The 20,160-nt window shown below is 45.8% G+C and overlaps 1 protein-coding gene across 1 annotated transcript; it reads left to right on the top strand.

The window, feature by feature from the left end:
• The first annotated feature begins 4,536 nt into the window (after positions 1 to 4,536).
• On the top strand, positions 4,537 to 19,976 carry LOC117493301 (ceramide synthase-like). Its single transcript, XM_034143798.1, has 6 exons — positions 4,537 to 4,655; positions 5,700 to 5,783; positions 8,092 to 8,314; positions 17,611 to 17,706; positions 17,917 to 18,026; positions 19,442 to 19,976. Exons 1-6 carry the CDS (start codon positions 4,537 to 4,539, stop codon positions 19,656 to 19,658), a joined length of 849 nt encoding a protein of 282 aa, XP_033999689.1. The 3' UTR covers positions 19,659 to 19,976.
• Positions 19,977 to 20,160: the final 184 nt, after the last annotated feature.

The raw sequence follows: 20,160 nt of genomic DNA, 5'->3' as shown, positions 1-20,160 counted from the left end.
CCGGTAAATGTCCCTAAGAATTAAATTATCATAAATAAATGGATAGTAATCTGGATAGGGATAATACATATGTTAAAGTTATAAACTAATAAATAGAAAAAAGTGATGAACAATCGCAAAGAATATTTAAAACATGTTCATAGAAAATAAGTAATTTAAGATATTGTTAAAAATCATAACAACACTATTTTACAATGCAACTGTTATTACAAAAAAATTGAGGAAATTGTAGTATTACAGAGTTTCTGATTAATGTGGAGATAGAAAGAGATATCCAATATCCCCTTGGCTTTACTAATCTGTTAAAAAAATTAAACAATCATTTTAAACCTGGCTTTATCCGGTGTTCACATTTCAGTTCTGGAAATCGATGCAAATTAGCACATACTCCTCACTTTCATATTTAAACAAACAAAAAAAATATTTTCTTAAAGGTCACCTATTATGCTAAATCAACTTTTTCCTGTCTTTTATACATACATATGTGTCCCCTCTGTGTAAAGAGATTCTCTCACTTTTTGTCCTGATCCATTTATATAAAAAAACCTGTCTGAAAATGAGCTGATCAGATTTTGGCCACTTTATGATGTCATAACGACTTTTTGGCTTGTGTAACCATTAGCCAATCACCAACCAAGGTAACCCCCCCCCCCCCCCACACCTTATCACCTGAATCTCCTCCTAGAGCACCATTGTGTTCTTTTTAACCAAATATCTCTCAGAGGGGCGTGGGGAGTGGCTCCTTATTTTCATCTAAAGTAACAGACTGGGGCTGCTTCTCACTTCTCTTATTTTCATTTCCTCGCTCCTCGGGCTCGGTATCACCGGAAGTTGATTTGTCTGCGCCATCTTGAGTAGCGTCCCATTGCCCTTATTTGTGTAGGAGGACCGAGTATCGAGGAGCGATAACGGAGGAGCGATAATCGAGGAACCACCAGACCATCCTTCGATGAAATCCTCAGATACTCGCCCCGCCCCCTTACTGTGTATCGCTCACTGATTGGACGATGCAGCGCATGCACTGATCTGATGCTTCTTGACATGAGAGCAGTTTCCCAGCGGAGTGAAGAAAACACATGAAACTCACGAGAGTCACTCCTCAGTTTATACTGTGTTTTGTTTCAATGAATGCATCATTCAGTTACAAATATGTGATATATCTGAACAACAAAGTGGACAAAAATCATTTTATTCATTTATTGGAAACATTTTCATGATCGCTTTTTTCGTTTTACATTTTCATTTATTGTCATTTCCATTCAGTCAGTCATTAAGTAGGTTACTATTTAAAATGTTAATTTGCTACGTATCCACACAAACAAACAAAGTGCAATCCAATGAATGTCCCATGTCATGCTTTTTTTCGGTTATTACCCGTCCCCTTGTGTGTTATGACGGTTTTTATGCATGTAAACGGTCTGCAGAGTCAAAAACCCTCAAAGTACACCCTGATTCAACCTGTGCTTTTCACAAGATATAATCTTATTGAGAAATAAGTTTGACTAAAATGACAAATTGGTTTTGGCGACTAGTTTGACTGAAATGTTCTATATAATCTGATGACTAAAAAAGATTCAACAGTTTTCATTGACAAAAAGTAGACTAAAATAATTAGTTTTCTTTGACTAAAATAAGACTAAAATGCTCAGACTTTTAGTCGACTAAATCTTGACTAAAATAATTAGTTTTCTTTGACTAAAATAAGACTAAAATGCTTAGACTTTTAGTCGACTAAAAGTTGGTCTGTCTCACTTTCAGGATCGGACTCCGGTTCAAACATATACGGCTGTACCGACACCATTGTAAAACTGATGTTCCGCTCAGAGCCGAAAAATGCACTGTGTTAGACATGGGCGGAGCCTCTCTGGTGGTTGACTAATCAGAACAGAGTGGCCGAGCTGACCAATCGGAGCACACTGGGCTCACAGGGAGGGGGGGGGGGGGGGGGGCAAGAGCTCCAACAAGCCGTTTAGGACAGAGAGTGAATACCTGGTGAATACACATACTTTACAGAGATGCTGTATGAGAAACCAACGTGAGTTTGGAAAATTGCACAATATAAATATATTTTAGTATACCTCAACAATGGAATTATGATCAGTAGCAATGGCCATGACATGGGCCCTTTAATCTAACTGGGTTTTGATAGATAACATATCTCTTTTTCTTCTCTCAATTATTTTATTTCTATTGTGCACTCTAATCAATATTAATCAAACTATTGTTCGTTTATACATTTTAAAAATGGCGTTTATCTTTTTTTGAGAATGAGTTCTTAAATTATTTTATTTATTTGGGTCTACAACAGATGATACAAATGTTTATAGAGAGGCGAAGTCCCGCCCATCTACTTCCGACCCATGGGACCTTATTTCGGAAAAATTATGTATTGAAGTCAATGGGGAGAGAAAGATTATCTTTCGATACCGTTTGAATTGTGCCACGAATTACACATATGTTTGTCAATCTTAAAAAATAATTTCCATGTCAAAAAAGTCACAGTTTGTCGTAAAACTGTTGAAATATAAGACTATGAAAAATGTGCAACTAGAAAGACTACAAATCCCAGAGTCGCGTAAGTGATGTCATAATTGTTTTCCTCCACTAAATATAAGAGATAGCTAAGATAAGATAACTTTAACAAGATGCCTGTGTGCTTAGTACCAGGTTTTTATCATACCAGCAATGGGTCTTGCTCGTTCTTTCGCTTCCCGTCTGATGAAAGGACCAGGAGTGGCTGGATCAAGTTAGCTACCTAGCTAGTAGCAAGCACGTTAGTTAGCATTACAGCCGGCTTAGCCTTGTCATTTTTATTAGCCTTAAGTTAACATGAAGTAACATTAAGTAACCCAAAATGTTAAACAGTAAGAGTAGTAGTCATATTTCGTGAACCCTTTGAAGAGTACTGTCACACCGGTTTGATCATTCTATAATACACCGTTTAAGCCCAGATGCCCCCGGTGGAGAAATGCTAACGCTAACGCTACATTAGCATCGGCGATCTTTTCTACTTCATGCTATCTGCACAAATGGTTGACATTGAACATTAAAAAGACCAGGCCGTTCAGAGAGAATCAAAGGAAGGCAGGCAGGCAGCTTTGCATGACATTCTTCTGGACGTGTTTCATTGTGGTGATAGTGAGGGTAGTCAATCCCTTTTTTGGCAAGACAGTAGTGACGGCCATCTTGGTGACGTGTGTTGTTGTGCGAGACCAGAGATGTAGTTCATTGAGCGTTTCACACAAAAAAAAGTCTTACTCCAAAGTTTTACGACACATTTTTATTTTTTTGACTTACAAAATTATCTTTTAAATTGACAAACATCATATGTGTAATTCGTGGCACAATTCAAACGGGATCGAAAGATAATCTTTCTCTCGCCATTGACTTCAATACATAATTTTTCCGAAATAAGGTCCCATGGAGGTCCACCGGAAGGGGAGAGACTTCGCCTCTCTATGTCAGTAAATGTGTACTAACAGAGGCGGGGGTGTTTGTGAAAATAACGGGGACAGAGCTGGCTGCTGTCAGACGATCAGCTGTGCGGCGTCCTCACAAACGGACGTCGCTTCACGTGACGCTCCGGAGGAAAGGACGTCCCATTGCTCTTAAAACTCATTTCCCTGCTTCTTCTCCCTTCTCGTGGTTTCCTTGCGTCTCTCTATGCTTCCCTGGTGGGAGGGACTCGCAGCGTCCACACGGCGGCGTGCGTTGAAGCTTGCCAGTGGGCGTGTCTGAAACTCGACCAACAACCAATCACATGAATCTCCGGACACACAAGCACGCGGTTTGATTGGCTAGAGCTTGTACTGGCATATGATTTGATTGACTGACGCTTCGTCGAAGCTTCAAAAGTTGAACATTGCTCAAAGCAAAGCGAGCAACGCGAGCAAAGCGAAGTGACGCGACCACAATGCAGTTCGGCAAAGCGTGACATCACCCCATTCAAAGTGAATGGGCAGAAGCGTTGAAGCTTCAACGCACGCCGCCGTGTGGACGGGCCGTAAGACGCAAGGAAAAGACGCAAGTGAGGGACTCAAGGATTGCATTTAAGAGAAGTGAGAAGCAGCCAGAGAATCAGCACTTTTGAAACAGGGCTGAAACAGAGGGGATTATGGGATGCTGCAATGATCTGTTTGGTATTTGGAGCCAAACATTTCAGAGACATGTTCTATATATAACTTAGAACTATAATATATTGATGAAAAAGAGTATAATAGGGGGGCTTTAATGTTAGTTATCACCTGGGGAAGTTTTATGGTGATATCTGTTAGTTACGTTTTTTACCTTATACACCTGTAGTATCTCACCTTAAAGTAACAAAGTACTTGAGTAAATGTACTTTGCCCCTCCCCCCCGCTCCTCCTCTGACAGGCAGCTCCTCCCAGCTGATCCTCCTCTCAGAGCTCCTGGAAACCTGTCCTCATTTCACACTGGCAGCACATACACACACACACACACACACATCACACACACACACACACACACACACACACACACACACACACACACACACACGCACACACACAGGGGGACATGTTGGCCCTCATGGCCGCCGGCTGCGTCTTCTTCCCCGGAGTCTTCCTGCTGTCCAAACATGCTCTGAAGCACATGATGGGATGGAGCCGGGGGGAGGCTGACATCGTGTCTGCACGGTGAGAACACACACACACACACACAGACACACACACACACACACACACACACACACACACACACACACACACACACACACACACACACACACACACACACAAACCTGCTGGAACACAAGAAAGTACAAAGCTACACACATGTTGCAGGTGGACAAATACAGAGTAACACACAAACACATAACTGCAGATATACACTAACCCATGAACACACACACACACACACACACACACACACACACACACACACACACACACACACACACACACACACACACACACACACACACACACACACACACACACACACACACACACACACACACACACACACACACAGGCTTACATCAAATCCTAGAGTCCATTTAATTTGCAGACTTTCCCTTCATTATGTTATTCTTTAATCAGCCATTTTTAAACTTCACATGCATGATACATCTTGTTCTTCCCAAACTCACCTCTCTCTCTCTCTCTCTCTCTCTCTCTCTCTCTCTCTCTCTCTCTCTCTCTCTCTCTCTCTCTCTCTCTCTATATATATATATATATATATATATATATAAATTAACCAATATAAAGTATGCTTATTTTCAGGTTCCTATTGTATGTAGTGTCTCTACTGGGACATGCTTTAATGTTCAAACCAGAGCCCAGTCTGCTCTGATTGGTTAGCTGGCCGGCTCTGTTGTGATTGGTCAACTGCTTAGAGATGTCCCGCCCCTTCACGTACAATGTGATGGAGCTATAGCCAATATAAACGCATGTGTTCCATAGTGATGTCACTATGTTACAGAAGTAAACAAAGGAGTCAAATGGAGGCATTTCAGGCAGTATTGGAGAAACTCCCTCTGGAGGGAACACAGGGATTTTAGCCTTTGTAGACCATTTACATGCACAGAAACCTAACACACTACAGGAGAGGGAAAACCCCCCAAAAAGCAGAATAGGACCCCTTTAAAAATGTTTTTATATATTTCAAATGCGAATTATTTATGTTCATGTCATAGAGAAAATATAATATATAACTGATCTTTTTTTCCGTGTTTTCAGTCTGGTGTCGTCGATCCAGGCCATCATGGCTTCAGCAGCTGGATTTATCATCACCTCCTCCTGCAGGGACGTCATGGAGGACAGGTAAGGACTTCATATTGTGGGACATGATTCACCATCATTGTTAAGGAGGAGGATTCCTTCACTGTTCATGGTTAGGGATCTTTTTACCGGGTCAGAATTATGCAGAGAGGTCTCCCCTCCGCTCTCATTTAAAGAGTTAAAAACAGTGAATATAGTTTACAGATCAGACTTTCTCTCTGTTCCTCTAACACTGACCTTAGCTCAACTCTTTGATGATTAAAATCCTTCATATTGTTAAAAATATAGAGTAAAATGCCACCAAGATCTAAAGAGTGTATAGTAAAAATGTGTCTTATATTAGAGCTCCTGGCTGACAACGATTACACATGTTAAAAGGGGATCTAATGCCATTAATTAATGAGAAACATATATGCGGTTCCTTTATAAAAAAGATCACTTTTTTATTAACCAAGTTTTCCATTCATAAATGTGTGAGTTTAATCTAAAAGAATCTGAGAATTTTTATATTATTGTTTTGATTTTTATTTGTAAAATCCTATCTTTAAACTTTGTTTATTCCGATTATTTCTTATCCAGGAATTACCCCCCTCCCAATGCTCTGTACATTTTAAAAATATTTGACGATATTTACGATGGCCATAAACACATATTAAATGCATTATTAACTTTATTTAAATGACACATTTCTCTAACTAACTAACTAACTAACTAATTAACTAACTAACTAACTAACTAACTAACTAACTAACTAACTAACTAACTAACTAACTAACTAACTAACTAACTAACTAACTAACTAATTCAACTTGATATATAACATGGGATAATTTTCAAGATAACACAAGGGGTTTTGAGAATTGATGAACATAAGAAATTAAATTGAATATTGCCAGCATTATATTCGCAATTGTCGGCAATGTAAAAATAGGAACATGGTTGCCAGTATTAAAATAAACAAATCTCACACTACTGGTGTACAAACCAAACCTCAGTATGTGTGTAATCTAATTAACAACATGAGCTATTTCAGTCAGTAAGAAGCTGTCAGAGCTCAGTAATCCTGCACGCTGAGGATGATAGGAAACGCTGTGAGGACGGAGAGTTCATCCGAGGTTTCCTCTGCTGCTCCTTCATTTCCCTGTCAAAGTGAACATTTGGTTAACAAATCACAGCGCAGACGCACAGAGAACAAATAACATTGTGACATACAAACACAACCTTAACAAACAATGCTCTCGGCTTTGTTTACACTTTTATCTTCAAGAACATTTCCTTCAAAGAAACTGACCTGCAGCTACTTGTTAGTTATCTTATTTTCAAAGGGCCCTATTATGCTTTTTAGGGTTTCCCTCTCCTGTAGTGTGTTATAGGTTTTTGTGCATGTAAATGGTCTGCAGAGGCTAAAACCCCATGGGAGTCTCTCCCACACTCCCCCCCCCCCCCCTCCCCCCCTCCTTTGTTTACTTCCGTCACATAATGACATCACCATGTAACACTTGCGCTTCTATTGGCTAGCGCTCAAACACATAGTACACGATAGGCTAAGGGGCGGGACGTCTCTAAGCAGTTGACCAATCACAACAGAGCTGGCCAGCTAACCAATCAGAGCAGACTGGGCTCTGGTTTCAGACAGAGGGTGAAAAGAGGTGCTGCAGCACAGGCAGTATGAGAAAAATAAAGAGATTTTTTGAACATTAAAGCATGGAGACATGTCCCAGTAGAGACACTACATACAAATATGACCCTGAAAATGAGCAAAAATAATTAAACAAAGTAAAAAAGTAAACCTTCAGTTAACCCACCGATATCATTCAAATGTACTACCCTAATTGGCCATTCACAACAAAGATGTCTAGAGTGATACCGGAGGGTTAATGTGTTAATTTGAAAAAAAACACATTCTATGGAAGCTAAATATTGTTTAATAGACACACAGCATCAAGTTTTTCCTATTTAAATTTGATTTTACTTTTGGGGTTTTTAAGCCTTTGTCAATTATTTAATCATTTTTTGTCCTTTTTGATTTTGTTTTTGTAGAACACAAAACATTTATTTCTCACTCAATTTATTTTGAATGAAATTTCAATAAAAAAAAACACGTGAGCCAACAAATTAGAGGATTTGCTATGAAAAGAACCCACACATTTTACACATTACACATGTATTTTCTTATCACAATATAGTGATAAAACAAAATGTTATTTGAGTAAAAAGGTGAATATGAATTTACATCAGCAGACGATCATAGTGAAGGGGAATATTTCTACAATCAAAGTGCATCAAATGTTGATTGATAATCTACTTTCTGTTTCTGACCTTTGCTCATCATTTCCTGTTTGCTTCTCAGCCATTGGCTGACGGACAACTACATCCTGTTTGCTACGCCGTACTTTGCCTACGACATCTACGCCATGTTCCTGTGCTACCGTCACAGGCTGCAGGTCAAAGGTCACGAGGAGGAGGGGGAGGGGGGGATTCGGTGGGCGTCTGTGGGGGGGTACCTGCGCAGAGAGAAGCTGATGGTGCTGCATCACATCTTCATGGTGACCTGCTGCTTCCCCGCTTCACAGGTTACTATTATTTGTTGTTATTGCACGGCCAGGTTGAACACTGATTCAGCTTGACTGCTGATTGGTTAATTTGGACATTGTATGTTCTGTTATTCTGTATAACAGTCCCAAAGTCCAGTTAATTCAATAACTTCTGCTGTGTCCCAAAAACACGTTTATTTCCTCTAGCTCCATCAGAAAACACTATAGCAATCTTCTTAAATATTTATTTTATATTTGTGGATAGCACAACAAATTGGATTCATCATGGCTAAACAGTAGCGAGGGGTTACGTAGCCCTTGTTATATAAGCACAGGCGGAGCCCTCTACTGGACTCTATGGGTACTACCCCTTGATCATATCATGCAAGCATTCATCCACTGAGACTGTCAGCATAGCAGCATAGGACAGACAGTGCCCCGAGTAGAGGGCTCCGCCTGTGCTTATATAACAAGGGTTACCATACGTAACCCCTCGTTATATCTCTCACAGGCTCCGCCCTCTACTGGACTCTATGGGTACAGTGGGCGGAGCCCCGATGTATACACGCGCTGTCGTCCAACAACATCGTTCCACTCCACTGCCCCTGACCGGCTTTCTGGTTAGCAGCCGCACCCTCCTCTACCTCGGTTGTGACCGTGGAGAAGACTGGTCCGCGGCTGACAGAGCACACTCTGACACGCTTACCTCGCGAAAAGTGTGCTCGGAAAACAGTGCTGAGGGCTCCCCCCGTCCACCCATAGGCGGACGGAGAGAGTCCTCAGCCCCGTATGGGCTCACTGTGCACCACCTCTCCCGAGTCCCTAAGGAGCACGGGGAGAGCGCAAGTGCCCCATGTCCCCCACACTCAGACACTGACCCCGTGCAGAGTGTGTATGGACTATAATGTGGAGGGCTCTCCCCTCCTGCCTTAAAGCAGGGGGAAAGAGTCCTCCAGCCCCATATGGGCCCAGTGCGTGCCACGTCCCCCGGGACCGGGGCCCGGGAAAAACGTAAGCGCATTACGTCCGGGGAGGGGGTCAGATGCCCACTGACCCACAGCCCCCCTCCCTCCTCACCAGCCCTGTGTTGCCCCAGCAAGCACAGACGATGAAAAGGAGCCAGACATGTCCAAGAGATAAAACTTTATGAAGGGGCCTGGCGTTGACCAAGACGCCGCCGTGCATATGTCCTCCACACTCACGCCGTTAAATAAGGCTGTTGACACAGCCACAGCCCGTGCAGAGTGTGCACGGACCACCGTGGGGAAGGCTCTCCCCGCCTGTCCGTAGGCATGTGAGATGCACTCGCAGAGTGCTCTCGCTCTGGTCACCCCGGATCAACAAGCAACTTGGGTGCACCGACAGAGCGGTTAACTCGGACACTCTCTTGGCTGACGTTAAGGCAAGTAACAATGCTGTCTTCCACGACAGTGCTTTCAGGGAGGAGAGCTCCAGAGGCTCAAATGGTTCTGTGACCAAAGCCAGCGGCAGGTCCCACTGCAGGGCGGAGGCGTGCACTACTGGGCGCAGCCTCCTGACCCCCTGTAAAAACGCGACATCAGTGGCTGACTAAAGGCTGACCTGCCGCCAAATCCCTCATGGCAGGACGAGATGGCTGCTGCATACACTTTAATGTGGAATGAGCAAGCCCTCTGTCCACCAGTAACTGTAAGTAGGATAAAATAGAGCTCAACTCACAAGATAGGGGCTCTATTCTCCGCTCCTCACCATCCCTGGAATCCCAGCCACTTTGGCCTGTAACAGGCTGTGGTGGATCCCTCTCTAGCTGCCTGAATAGACTGAATAACGCTGTCAGACAATCCACCCTGTCTCAGCCTGTCCCTCTCAGGAGCCAAGCCTGAAGAGGACGGCCCAGAGTGGGTAACGCCCCGATTGCACCTGCTTCCTGAGACATCGCCCCCCAGAACTGGGGAACCGCCCAGGGCTGGCCCACCTACATCTGTGTCATCTCTGAGTACCACGGCGCCCCGACGCGGTCCGGAGCCACTAGGATGACTGACAGACGTTCTCGCCTCACTCTCCCCAGGAGAGGGAGAATGAGACGCAGCGGTGGAAAGGCGTATAGCAGCTTTCTTGGCCATGGCTCGTGTGCAAACGCGTCTACCCCCAAGGGCGGGTCGTCTCTCAGGGCCATGGAGAACCACAGGGCACAGTGGCTGTTGCGCCGGCTGGAGAACAGGTCCACCTCTGCTCTCCCGAACTGGGCCCAGATCTGCTTCACCACCTCTGGGTGAAGCGCCCACTCGCCTGGCAGGGGGCCGCCCCTCGACATGAGGTCGGCCCCCCTGTTCTCCAGTCCCGGGATGTGGAGGGCTCTCAGAGATAACACCACCTCTGAAGCCCATAACCACAGTTTCTCCGCTGTGGTCAACAAAGCGGCGAAGCGGACTCCGCCCTGCCTGTTGATATATGCCACTGTGGTGCTGTTGTCGCTCCTGACCAGTACATGTCTCCCTTGAATTAAGGGTTTGAAATGCTGGAGGACCAACCGGTAGCTCTAGGAGGTTGCTGTGCTGTGTTTCTGTTAGAGACCAGCGCCCACCTATAGCTCTCTTCAGGCAGGTCCCTCCCCATCCTGTTCTGGATGCGTCCGTGAACACTGTGATGTAGGAGGTCACCCGTCCCAGTGGAGACCCCCTCCGGAGGTGATCCGGGGACCCCCAGAACCGGAGGTTGCCCTCCACTGAGGGGGGGATGGTCACCAGACGTCGTTTGTGCCTCTTGGGATCTAAACGCAGGCTGGAGAACCACCTCTGCAGGCGGCGCATATGCAGTAACCCGAGCGGGACCACAACGTGAGCAGCCGCCATGAGACCCAGAGTCTGCATGATAGTCAAAGCTGTCACTGTCGCCCCCTGTCGCAGCCTATGAACCGCCTGAAGCAGGGACGCGCGTCTGCTCTCTGACAGGGTGGCGCGCAGCCCGCCTGCATCGAGCACCACTCCCAAATACAACGCCTGTTGGTGAGGTATGGGGGTGCTCTTTTTCCAATTGATCGCAAAGCCCAACTTGGTTAGTTATAGGATCAATTGGGCTGTGCAAAACATTGCCCATTCCCTGGACCTGGCCATGACTATGAGGTCGTCCAGATAAAAGAAAACTCTCATGCCATGGGCACGCAGCGGCTGGAGCGCTGTGGCCACACATTTGCTGAACGTGCGTGGGGATAGGGAGTAGCCGAACGGTAGTCTGTTGTACTCGTAGGCTACCCCCTGGAAGGCAAAACGCAAATACTTTCTGTGTTTTGGAGCAATTTCGACATGAAAGTAAGCGTCCTTCAGGTCGATGGTTGTGAACCAATCGCCTGGCTGCACCAGTCCCAGCAACTGTTATATAGTTAACATCTGGATTTTTTTGCGTGCAATGTGCCGGTTCAGGCTGCGAAGATCCAGAATGGGCCTGAATTCTCCTGTCTTCTTGGGAACCAGGAAGTACAGGGAATAGTGCCCTTCCTCTCTGTCTTGAGCTCGCACAGCAGACACTGCCTGTTTTTGCACCAGGGCCTGAACCTCTGCTGAGAGGAAACCTATGTCCCCTCGGGACGATAGATTTGCCTCTCTTATGCCTGTGAACGGAGGAGGGATGCTGCAAAACTGGAGTGAATAACCCAGTCTCAGCGTCCTGTCCATCCACTCCGTTATACAGTTGCGTTTCCATTCCCCATAACACTGCGTTAGGGGATGTGCAATCAGCTGCGGGGCCCCCGCTATAAAGCTGTGGTACTCCCTGGCGACCCGCTCCGCCGCAAAACTCCCCGTGAAGGGAAGTTCCGCCCATGGGGGGTCGACACTGAAAGGGCCGTTTTAATAATAATAATAATAATAATAAATTCGATTTATAAAGCACCTTTCATTGCTAACAGCAATCCCAAGGTGCTACAGGAGGCATAATAAAAACAAACAAAATAAGCAAAAGTTGAATCAACATTTTTTTTTTAAAGAAAGGTTTTTAAGCCTTTCTTGAAGGCGTCAGTGGTCTGTGGAGTCTTCAGGTGGTCTGTGGAGTCCTCAGGTGGTCTGTGGAGTCTTCAGGTGGTCTGTGGAGTCCTCAGGTGGTCTGTGGAGTCCTCAGGTGGTCTGTGGAGTCTTCAGGTGGTCTGTGGAGTCTTCAGGTGGTCTGTGGATCTTCAGGTGGTCTGTGGAGTCCTCAGGTGGTCTGTGGAGTCCTCAGGTGGTCTGTGGAGTCTTCAGGTGGTCTGTGGAGTCTTCAGGTGGTCTGTGGAGTCTTCAGGTGGTCTGTGGAGTCCTCAGGTGGTCTGTGGAGTCCTCAGGTGGTCTGTGGAGTCCTCAGGTGGTCTGTGGAGTCTTCAGGTGGTCTGTGGGGTCTTCAGGTGGTCTGTGGAGTCTTCAGGTGGTCTGTGGAGTCCTCAGGTGGTCTGTGGAGTCTTCAGGTGGTCTGTGGAGTCCTCAGGTGGTCTGGGAGGGAATTCCACAGGCGAGGAGCAGCTGCACAGAAAGCCCGATCCCCCATTGTGCGTAGTTTGATCCTCTGGGGGCGAAGCCGATGGTTAGTTGTGGAACGGAGGTTGCGTGTGGAGGTTTGAGATGTGAGAACTTCCTTCCGGTATGGAGGAGCGTTCCTGTGGATGCATTGATGGGTCAGTAGTGCGATCTTGTATTCGATCCTGAATGAGACAGGAAGCCAGTGGAGGGAATGAAGAATGGGTGTGATGTGGTTGTATTTTCTCACCCTCATCAGGATCCTAGCGGCACTGTTCTGTACATATTGGAGCTTCTGAAGGCTCCCGCTAGGAGTCCCGATGAGGAGAGCGTTGCAGTAATCGAGCCTTGAGGAGACGAAGGCATGGACCAGTTGTTCTGCATCTGACAGGGAGAGTGTGGGACGGAGTTTTGCATTGTTCCTGAGGTGGTAGAAGGAGGTTTTGCACAGGTGTTTGATGTGGGTGTCAAAGGTCAGATGTCTGTCAATATATCTATCTATCTTACACCCAGGTTGATAACTGCTGTGGAGAGGGGTATGTTTTGGCCAGAAAAGGTCATGTGGGTTATGGGGGATGACTGGACCTGGTTTGGTGTGCCAACTAAAATAGCTTCTGTTTTGGAGCTATTAAGTTGCAGGAAGTTTTCTCGCATCCAAGCCTTTATCTCCTCAATGCAGGTGTTAAGGGATGTTGATGGGAACGGTGACGATGATGGTGACAGTGAGGATGCATGTGGGATAGGGTCTGTCTTTATATATAGCTGCGTGTCATCAGCGTAGCAATGGAATGATATTCCATGCTTGCTGATGACACGGCCAAGGGGCAGAGTGTACAGGGTGAACAGAGTGGGCCCAAGGACCGACCCTTGAGGGACACCACAGGTGACAGGGTGTGTCTGGGACCTCACACCTCCCAAGGAGACGTACTCTGTTCTTCCAGACAGGTAGGACTGGAACCAGCTCAGGGCGGAGTCAGAGAGTCCGATGGTGTGTTTGAGGCGCTGAAGGAGGATGTTATGGTCGACAGTGTCGAATGCTGCAGTCAGATCCAGGAGGATGAGGAGAGATGGGGATCCAGTATCAGCCGCCATCAACAGGTCGTTTGTGACCCTGACCAGAGCTGTTTCAGTGCTGTGGGCGGAACGGAAACCGGACTGGAATTTTTCAAAGAGGCCGTTTAGTTGGAGATGGTCCTGAAGCTGGGCGGCAACTACTTTTTCCAGCACCTTGGCTAGAAATGGGAGGTTGGAGATGGGCCTGTAGTTGGCGAGGATATCTGGGTCTAGGGTGGGTTTTTTGAGAAGGGGTCTGATGACGGCAGTTTTAAGAGCCGATGGAACATGACCAGCCTTGAGGGAGCTGTTGATGACGTAGGTGATCATGGGACTTATAGCCGAGATGTTCGATTTGACAAGGGCTGTGGGTAGAGGGTCTAGTGTGCAGGAGGAGGGTTTCATCTTGCAGGTGATGTCCTCAACCTCTTGCTGACAGATCTCCGTGAAGCAGCAGAGCGGTTGGAAAATCCCATGCTGTGGGTTAACAGTAGGGACAGACACAGCGCAAGGGGTGGAGAGAAGAGAGCGAATAGTGGCAACTTTTGTCCTGAAGAAAGTAACAAAGTTATTGCACTGCTCTTCTGTAGTGTCGATGTGTGAGGGAGTTTGTGTGGTTGCCTCCACCGCAACCAGTGCGGTGGGCTTTCTCCAGGTAATTATAGCCAGGAGGACAGGTTTCATTTAGGACTGAAAAGGCCTCTGGCTGATGCCAGGTCTCAGTAAGACACATTAAGTCAATCCCCCTATCTAGGATGTGATCATGTATGAGACATGATTTATTAGTGAGGGATTGTGTGTTAACTAGTTCTATTTTGAGGCTTGATGAGACGGTGCTATGTAGAGGAAGAAGTAGGCTGAAATCCACTCCACGTTTTCTGTCCCGCTTGGTGTGTAGAAGTCTCGCGGTGTTTCCAGAGCTACTACTAGTTCCATGAGCGGCGGTATTATGATGATGTGGAAATAGTGCGACAGTGCGCTCAGCTGACCAGAGTGATGGAATGGAGTCTCCAGACTGGGAATAAACAAACTTTCTATGGGAGCTTCTGTGGATATAGCGGCTTCGGCGTAGAACTCCAAGTTGTTTAAGTGCTGAGATACAGGTTGGAGTGCTGCTATGTCTTAACTCGAGCAGCTGCGTGATGGAGTACTTTAGCGTCATGCTGGTCCGGACAGATGCAGAGTTTTCTACTACGGCCCTTGAATGCACCGCGGCGCGCTCTGCCATGACACATTCACCCAGACGGTGAAATGCACCCAGTGGAGTTTTTACACTAGGCGTTGTGTGTCTCCTAACCCAAACACGCCAGCCATAATGTCCCTGTACCCGCATAGCGCGGTTTATCACTCTCACCTGCGCATGCCCACTAGCTGTTTCCTTTACTGGAGTTACAACTGGGGCAGCGAGTGGGGAATCTGTACAGTTAACAATAGCCGCGTTCACACCGGAGTACTTTTCCCCGTACTTTTCGCGTTTAGTTCCGTTAGTACCCCTTATGTCGCGTTCACACCAAAAAGATTACTTAGTCCCGGGAACTTTTACCCCCATTTGTAGTGCCTGCTGAGAGATGGTACTTTCCAGGGGGAAAAAAGTGCCCCAGTTCTGGTTGGCTGGGCGAATTGCAAACCAAGCCCCGTAAAACTCTGAAATGTTTTGTAGAGCCGCCATTTTATTATCCTCGCATTAGCATTATTAGCATTAGCATTCGCCCAGCGCACAAACGCAGAGAGACTAACTTATGGCAACAACACAAAATAAAACATGGGAGATGAGGAGGTGTCGGCGTTCTGGCGTTTTACTCGGAAGGCTTCAGTAGAAGCTGCTGGGAGTCCCAGCAGCTTCTACTGAAGCCAGTCCCCAACTCCGGGGACTTCCGGCCGGGGACTCCGGGTGGCAGTATACACCGTGAAGTGGTTTGTGGCCTGCCAGTAAAGCCAAAGCAGAAGAAGACGAAGTGACGTCAGCGGCTCATTTGCGTAATCTTCCCTCAGGGAACTTATTCCGGTGTGAACGCGATCTGTACTAAGTGCCCTGGGGTAATAAGTGCCGGGGCACTAAGTGCCGGCACTAAGTACGGCAAAGTACTTGGTGTGAACGCGGCTATTGTGTGGAAGTGTGGATTTGTGGAGAGAAATTACACTCAAACTGGGATACATGCAATCATTTTTATTTGGAAAAGATGAGCGTGTCGCCACAGATGGATCATATAGGGAAGAGACAGGATTTGCCCTCGCGTCTTGGGTGGAGAAGGTGACCCTCTCCGCCGGGACGCTTCCTCCCGCCGCCAGTCAGCTTCTGGAGGACGGTGCACCCCACCCAGAAGCCCTTCACTGAGACGGAGCCGGGGCAGGAGCCGGGGCGGGAGCCGGGGCGGGAGCCCGTCGGGTTCGGCCAGCCTGTCCCCGCGAGTGCCGGTACTGAGCCGGTTCTCCGGGATGAACCGCGGAGGCAGAGGGAGCAACGGGAGCCACGGGGGCTCTGTACCGGCGCCTCTCTCTCCGCCTTACCACCACCGGGTGCTCTCTCCCCTGAGGAGCCTGAGGACGAGCCAGCGGCAGCATGCGGCTGAGCTGCGCCCTCTCTTCCTCCAAGCGACTGAAACGCTGGGTGACCGAGGTGATCGACCCGAAGAGCCCTTCCGTGGATACGGGGGCCCCAAGGAGATCATCCCGGTCCTTTTTTGACAGTGCGGTCAAACCTAGCCACACGTGACGCGACGCCACGGTGGCCAGGGACATCACGTGTCCGGCTGCGGTAGCCATACCGTGGACCAGATTATTCATCTGGCCCACGCAGCGGTCCGAGTAATCGCTCCCGTCCGGAGGCGGGGAGGCGGGGATGTCCTGCTGAGGGGTGATCAGCGAGACCCCCAACACGCCGAGATTACTGGCCGCTGCTGCCATCTGCGCTCCGAGCCTGAACATCTTATCCAGATATTCCAGGATTTCACGGTCACGCGGCAGCGGGGGCAGAGGCTTTCTCCCCTCTGACCACCCGGCTGCCTGCGGAAGCAGATGGGCCGCCAGGCTCTCATCCAGGGGGGGCACACCGGGACAGCGGCCCTGCACCCTGAGGATTCCAGCCCATGTTGCCACTGGAGCCTTCGTTTTAAGTGGCTGTCGCCACGTCGCCTCCACACACCGCCAGATGTCTGGCAAGGGGGGCGAAGCGAAGGCCGGCTGTGCCGGACGAGCCGGGCCGTAGAAGCCCTGACGGAGGCGGCTCACCGGCCTTGTTGGCAGCGGTGGGGGGAGCGGTAAGCCTACTCGCTCCGCCGCCATAGTCATCACGGCCGGGAAGTCCTGCCGCGCAGACCTGTGCTGCGGATCCTCCTGGAGGCTGCCGGAAGCATCGGACAACGAGGTGTCGTCGTCGTCGTCGTCGTCCCTCTCCCCGGCGAACGGGGCCGCCTGGTCCGCTGGCATGGTGAACACGAAGGGCACTTCGTCATCGTGCTCCTCCATCTCCACCACCTCGAGGTCCGGGTCCTCCGCCTCTTCCGGCGAGACATATCGCTCCATATCGCTCCATATCGCGCGCATTCAGGTAGGCCCGCCCCGGGGCCGGCTACGTCTATAGAAGTCTCAGTGGATGAATGCTTGCATGATATGATCAAGGGGTAGTACCCATAGAGTCCAGTAGAGGGCGGAGCCTGTGAGAGATATAACATAAAGAAAAGCAAAAAGGGAGAACAAAACCAAGAAAACAGTGTACGACAGGAAAAGAGGTTAAAGACTTACACAAACATAAGAACATAATACAGACTTAGTAGAGTAATATCACTCAAAGTAAGTATGTGTGTGTGTGTGTGTGTGTGTCAGATGTGGCGTCAGGGGAAAGGAGATTTCTTCCAGGGTGTTTTATTTCTGGCTGAGCTCAGCACCCCGTTCGTCTGTCTTGGGAAAGTACTCATCCAGGTATACCAACCCTATACATAAATAAAGATGTATATCTGTTAAAATATAATTATATGTTTTAAATGTCAAGATGATTTGGTAATAAATGAATGATTTCAAGATACATTGGCTTATTATATATCACATTTAATATTAGAAAATCAAGACCTTAAAAAATACTTTTGCAATATTGTCCTGTCTGAGCCTCCGTACTTCCTCCCCTGTGGTCAGTACCAGCAGCAGCACACTGTGCTGCACAAAGTGAACGGAGTCCTGATGCTGCTCGCCTTCTTCTGCTGCCGGGTCCTACTCTTCCCTTACCTGTACTACGCCTACAGCAGGTAAAGTAACTCATTACTTCTAGTACTTCATTTTTCACTACTGCAATACATTTCAGAGGTAACTATTGTTTTATTTCACTACATTTAATTTATTTAACTTCAGCTTGAGTTACTTTTTATTATTGGTTATTATTTGCAAAATAGCCTACATTTTCAAATTACAAAAAAAGAACTGCGTTTGGATTTGAGGGAAACCATATGCCATGTTCTTTGTTTAATTTATATTGTGTAAAAAAAAATGTATTTTAAAATTATATTAACTAAATATATTATGTATAGAATAAGAAATATATATAAAAGAGCACATATACATTAAATATATTAAGCATAGAATTACAAATATATATAATAACATATTTAAAAAAAAAGGCCACATATACATACATGTGAAAAATCATACAGATATAATGTTTTAATTAAATATTGAATTGATCACACTGAATGTATGTTCTTTGCAGTGAAAGTTGTGTTATCATTTTATTTTTATTTTAGCATCAATCACTAAATGGAAATTCAACAGATTGCTCTAATATGTTTTTAATACTAAAAGAAACCTGCTTAAAACATTTTCTCCTATTTAATAACGGGAAAAACATTTATATATAATATATCAAAAATGAATGAATTTTATTTTTTGTAGCAGGGGATAGGGGATGATTTAAAATATTATTTTAGCTTAATTTAGACTTAATTACCTTTAGTATAGAAAGACAAATCACCTATGTGTTGAGGGTGTTTTTAGAACATTATTAGTTTTCAATCTAGTTACATGGAAAGATGTCCATAAAGACTTCTGAAAATATAATATGACGCAAAAAATATGCTTTCCTTATAAAAACAAATACTTTTTTGCTAACTTCCTGTCAGGAGACAAACTGTTTAAAGACACAGCGCCATCCAGTGGAAGCTTGCAGGTGGTTGTTTTTCTAGCTAAATCAGTGTTTTCCAATCCTATCTAATATTTTTGCCATAGTTTCCTCACATTTTTTGTTGGTACATTAATGCTTCTTTTAGTTTTATAAAAGTTTTTATAACTGTTTTTTAATTTTCTACTTGCTGTTATTTTTCCATTTTCTTTTAATTTCTCTTTTCGTGTTTATGTGCACCAATATACACCATTTTAGTTGCACAATAATGTATCTTGCACTGATTTATTGCACTGTTTTATTTCGTTTTTACGTCTTCAGTGTTGTATGTTCCACTGTTGGAATCCCTAGGAAGATGTTTTTTAGCCAAAAACTAAGCATTTGAATAATTGAGTTTGAATCAAAGCAAATTCCATGAATGTGAAAACAGACTTCCTTTCAAAAAACTTCCCTCGGGGCCCCATGACCCCTTGTGAAGCTGAACTGCGACTGTGGGTCATGTTATTACCACTGAATAGTAATGAGCATGATTGACTCTTTGTGTCTCAGGTATGCGTCCATCCCCGTGTACGTGGTGCCCCTGGTGGCCCCGTGGCAGTGCAACCTGGGGGCCGCCCTGCTGTGGCCCCTGCAGCTCTACTGGTTCACTCTGATCTGCAGAGGGGCTCTCCGCCTGTCCGCCGCCGGTGGATGCTCCAAATCAACGTGTAAAGCTGACAATGACTGCTGCCTGAGCTCCAGTAACGGCTGCAGGAAGAGAACATGAGGCAACACAACGGACTCTGCACATGTTCCGTTCACTTCAAAGGAAACCTCACATCCTCAACAAGGGTCATTTCTGTTATGCAACAACATATTTTTCCACATAACCTGCTTCCTCATTATTTTCTTGAACACTTCTGAGTTTAAGATGGTCTCTATTTTATATATACAGAATAAACCAATGCAATGTAATGAACATCAAAATAACTATTAACAGTAAAATACTCAAAATATTTCTTTATTATTATTTTAAAGGCCATTGTAATTTCTGTTTAATTGTACATTATATGTACAGTCAATGATTGTATATATGTATCGGAAACAGCAATATTGAGTCATAGGTAATTGGAAATAAATAAATAAAAAATTAAAAGGTAAATCAAAATGTTAACATGTGAACATAAATGAAAGAAAAAATGCTAGTAAGTTAGTACAACATGTTGAAATAAACAGAAACAAAACAACATAAATAAATAAATAGGAAGTGTTGAAATACAAACAGAAAA

Source organism: Trematomus bernacchii, unplaced genomic scaffold, assembly GCF_902827165.1.
Source record: "Trematomus bernacchii unplaced genomic scaffold, fTreBer1.1, whole genome shotgun sequence".
NCBI lineage: Eukaryota > Metazoa > Chordata > Actinopteri > Perciformes > Nototheniidae > Trematomus > Trematomus bernacchii.
Note: the sequence above shows the minus strand (reverse complement) of the source record. Positions and strands in the feature narration are given on the sequence as shown.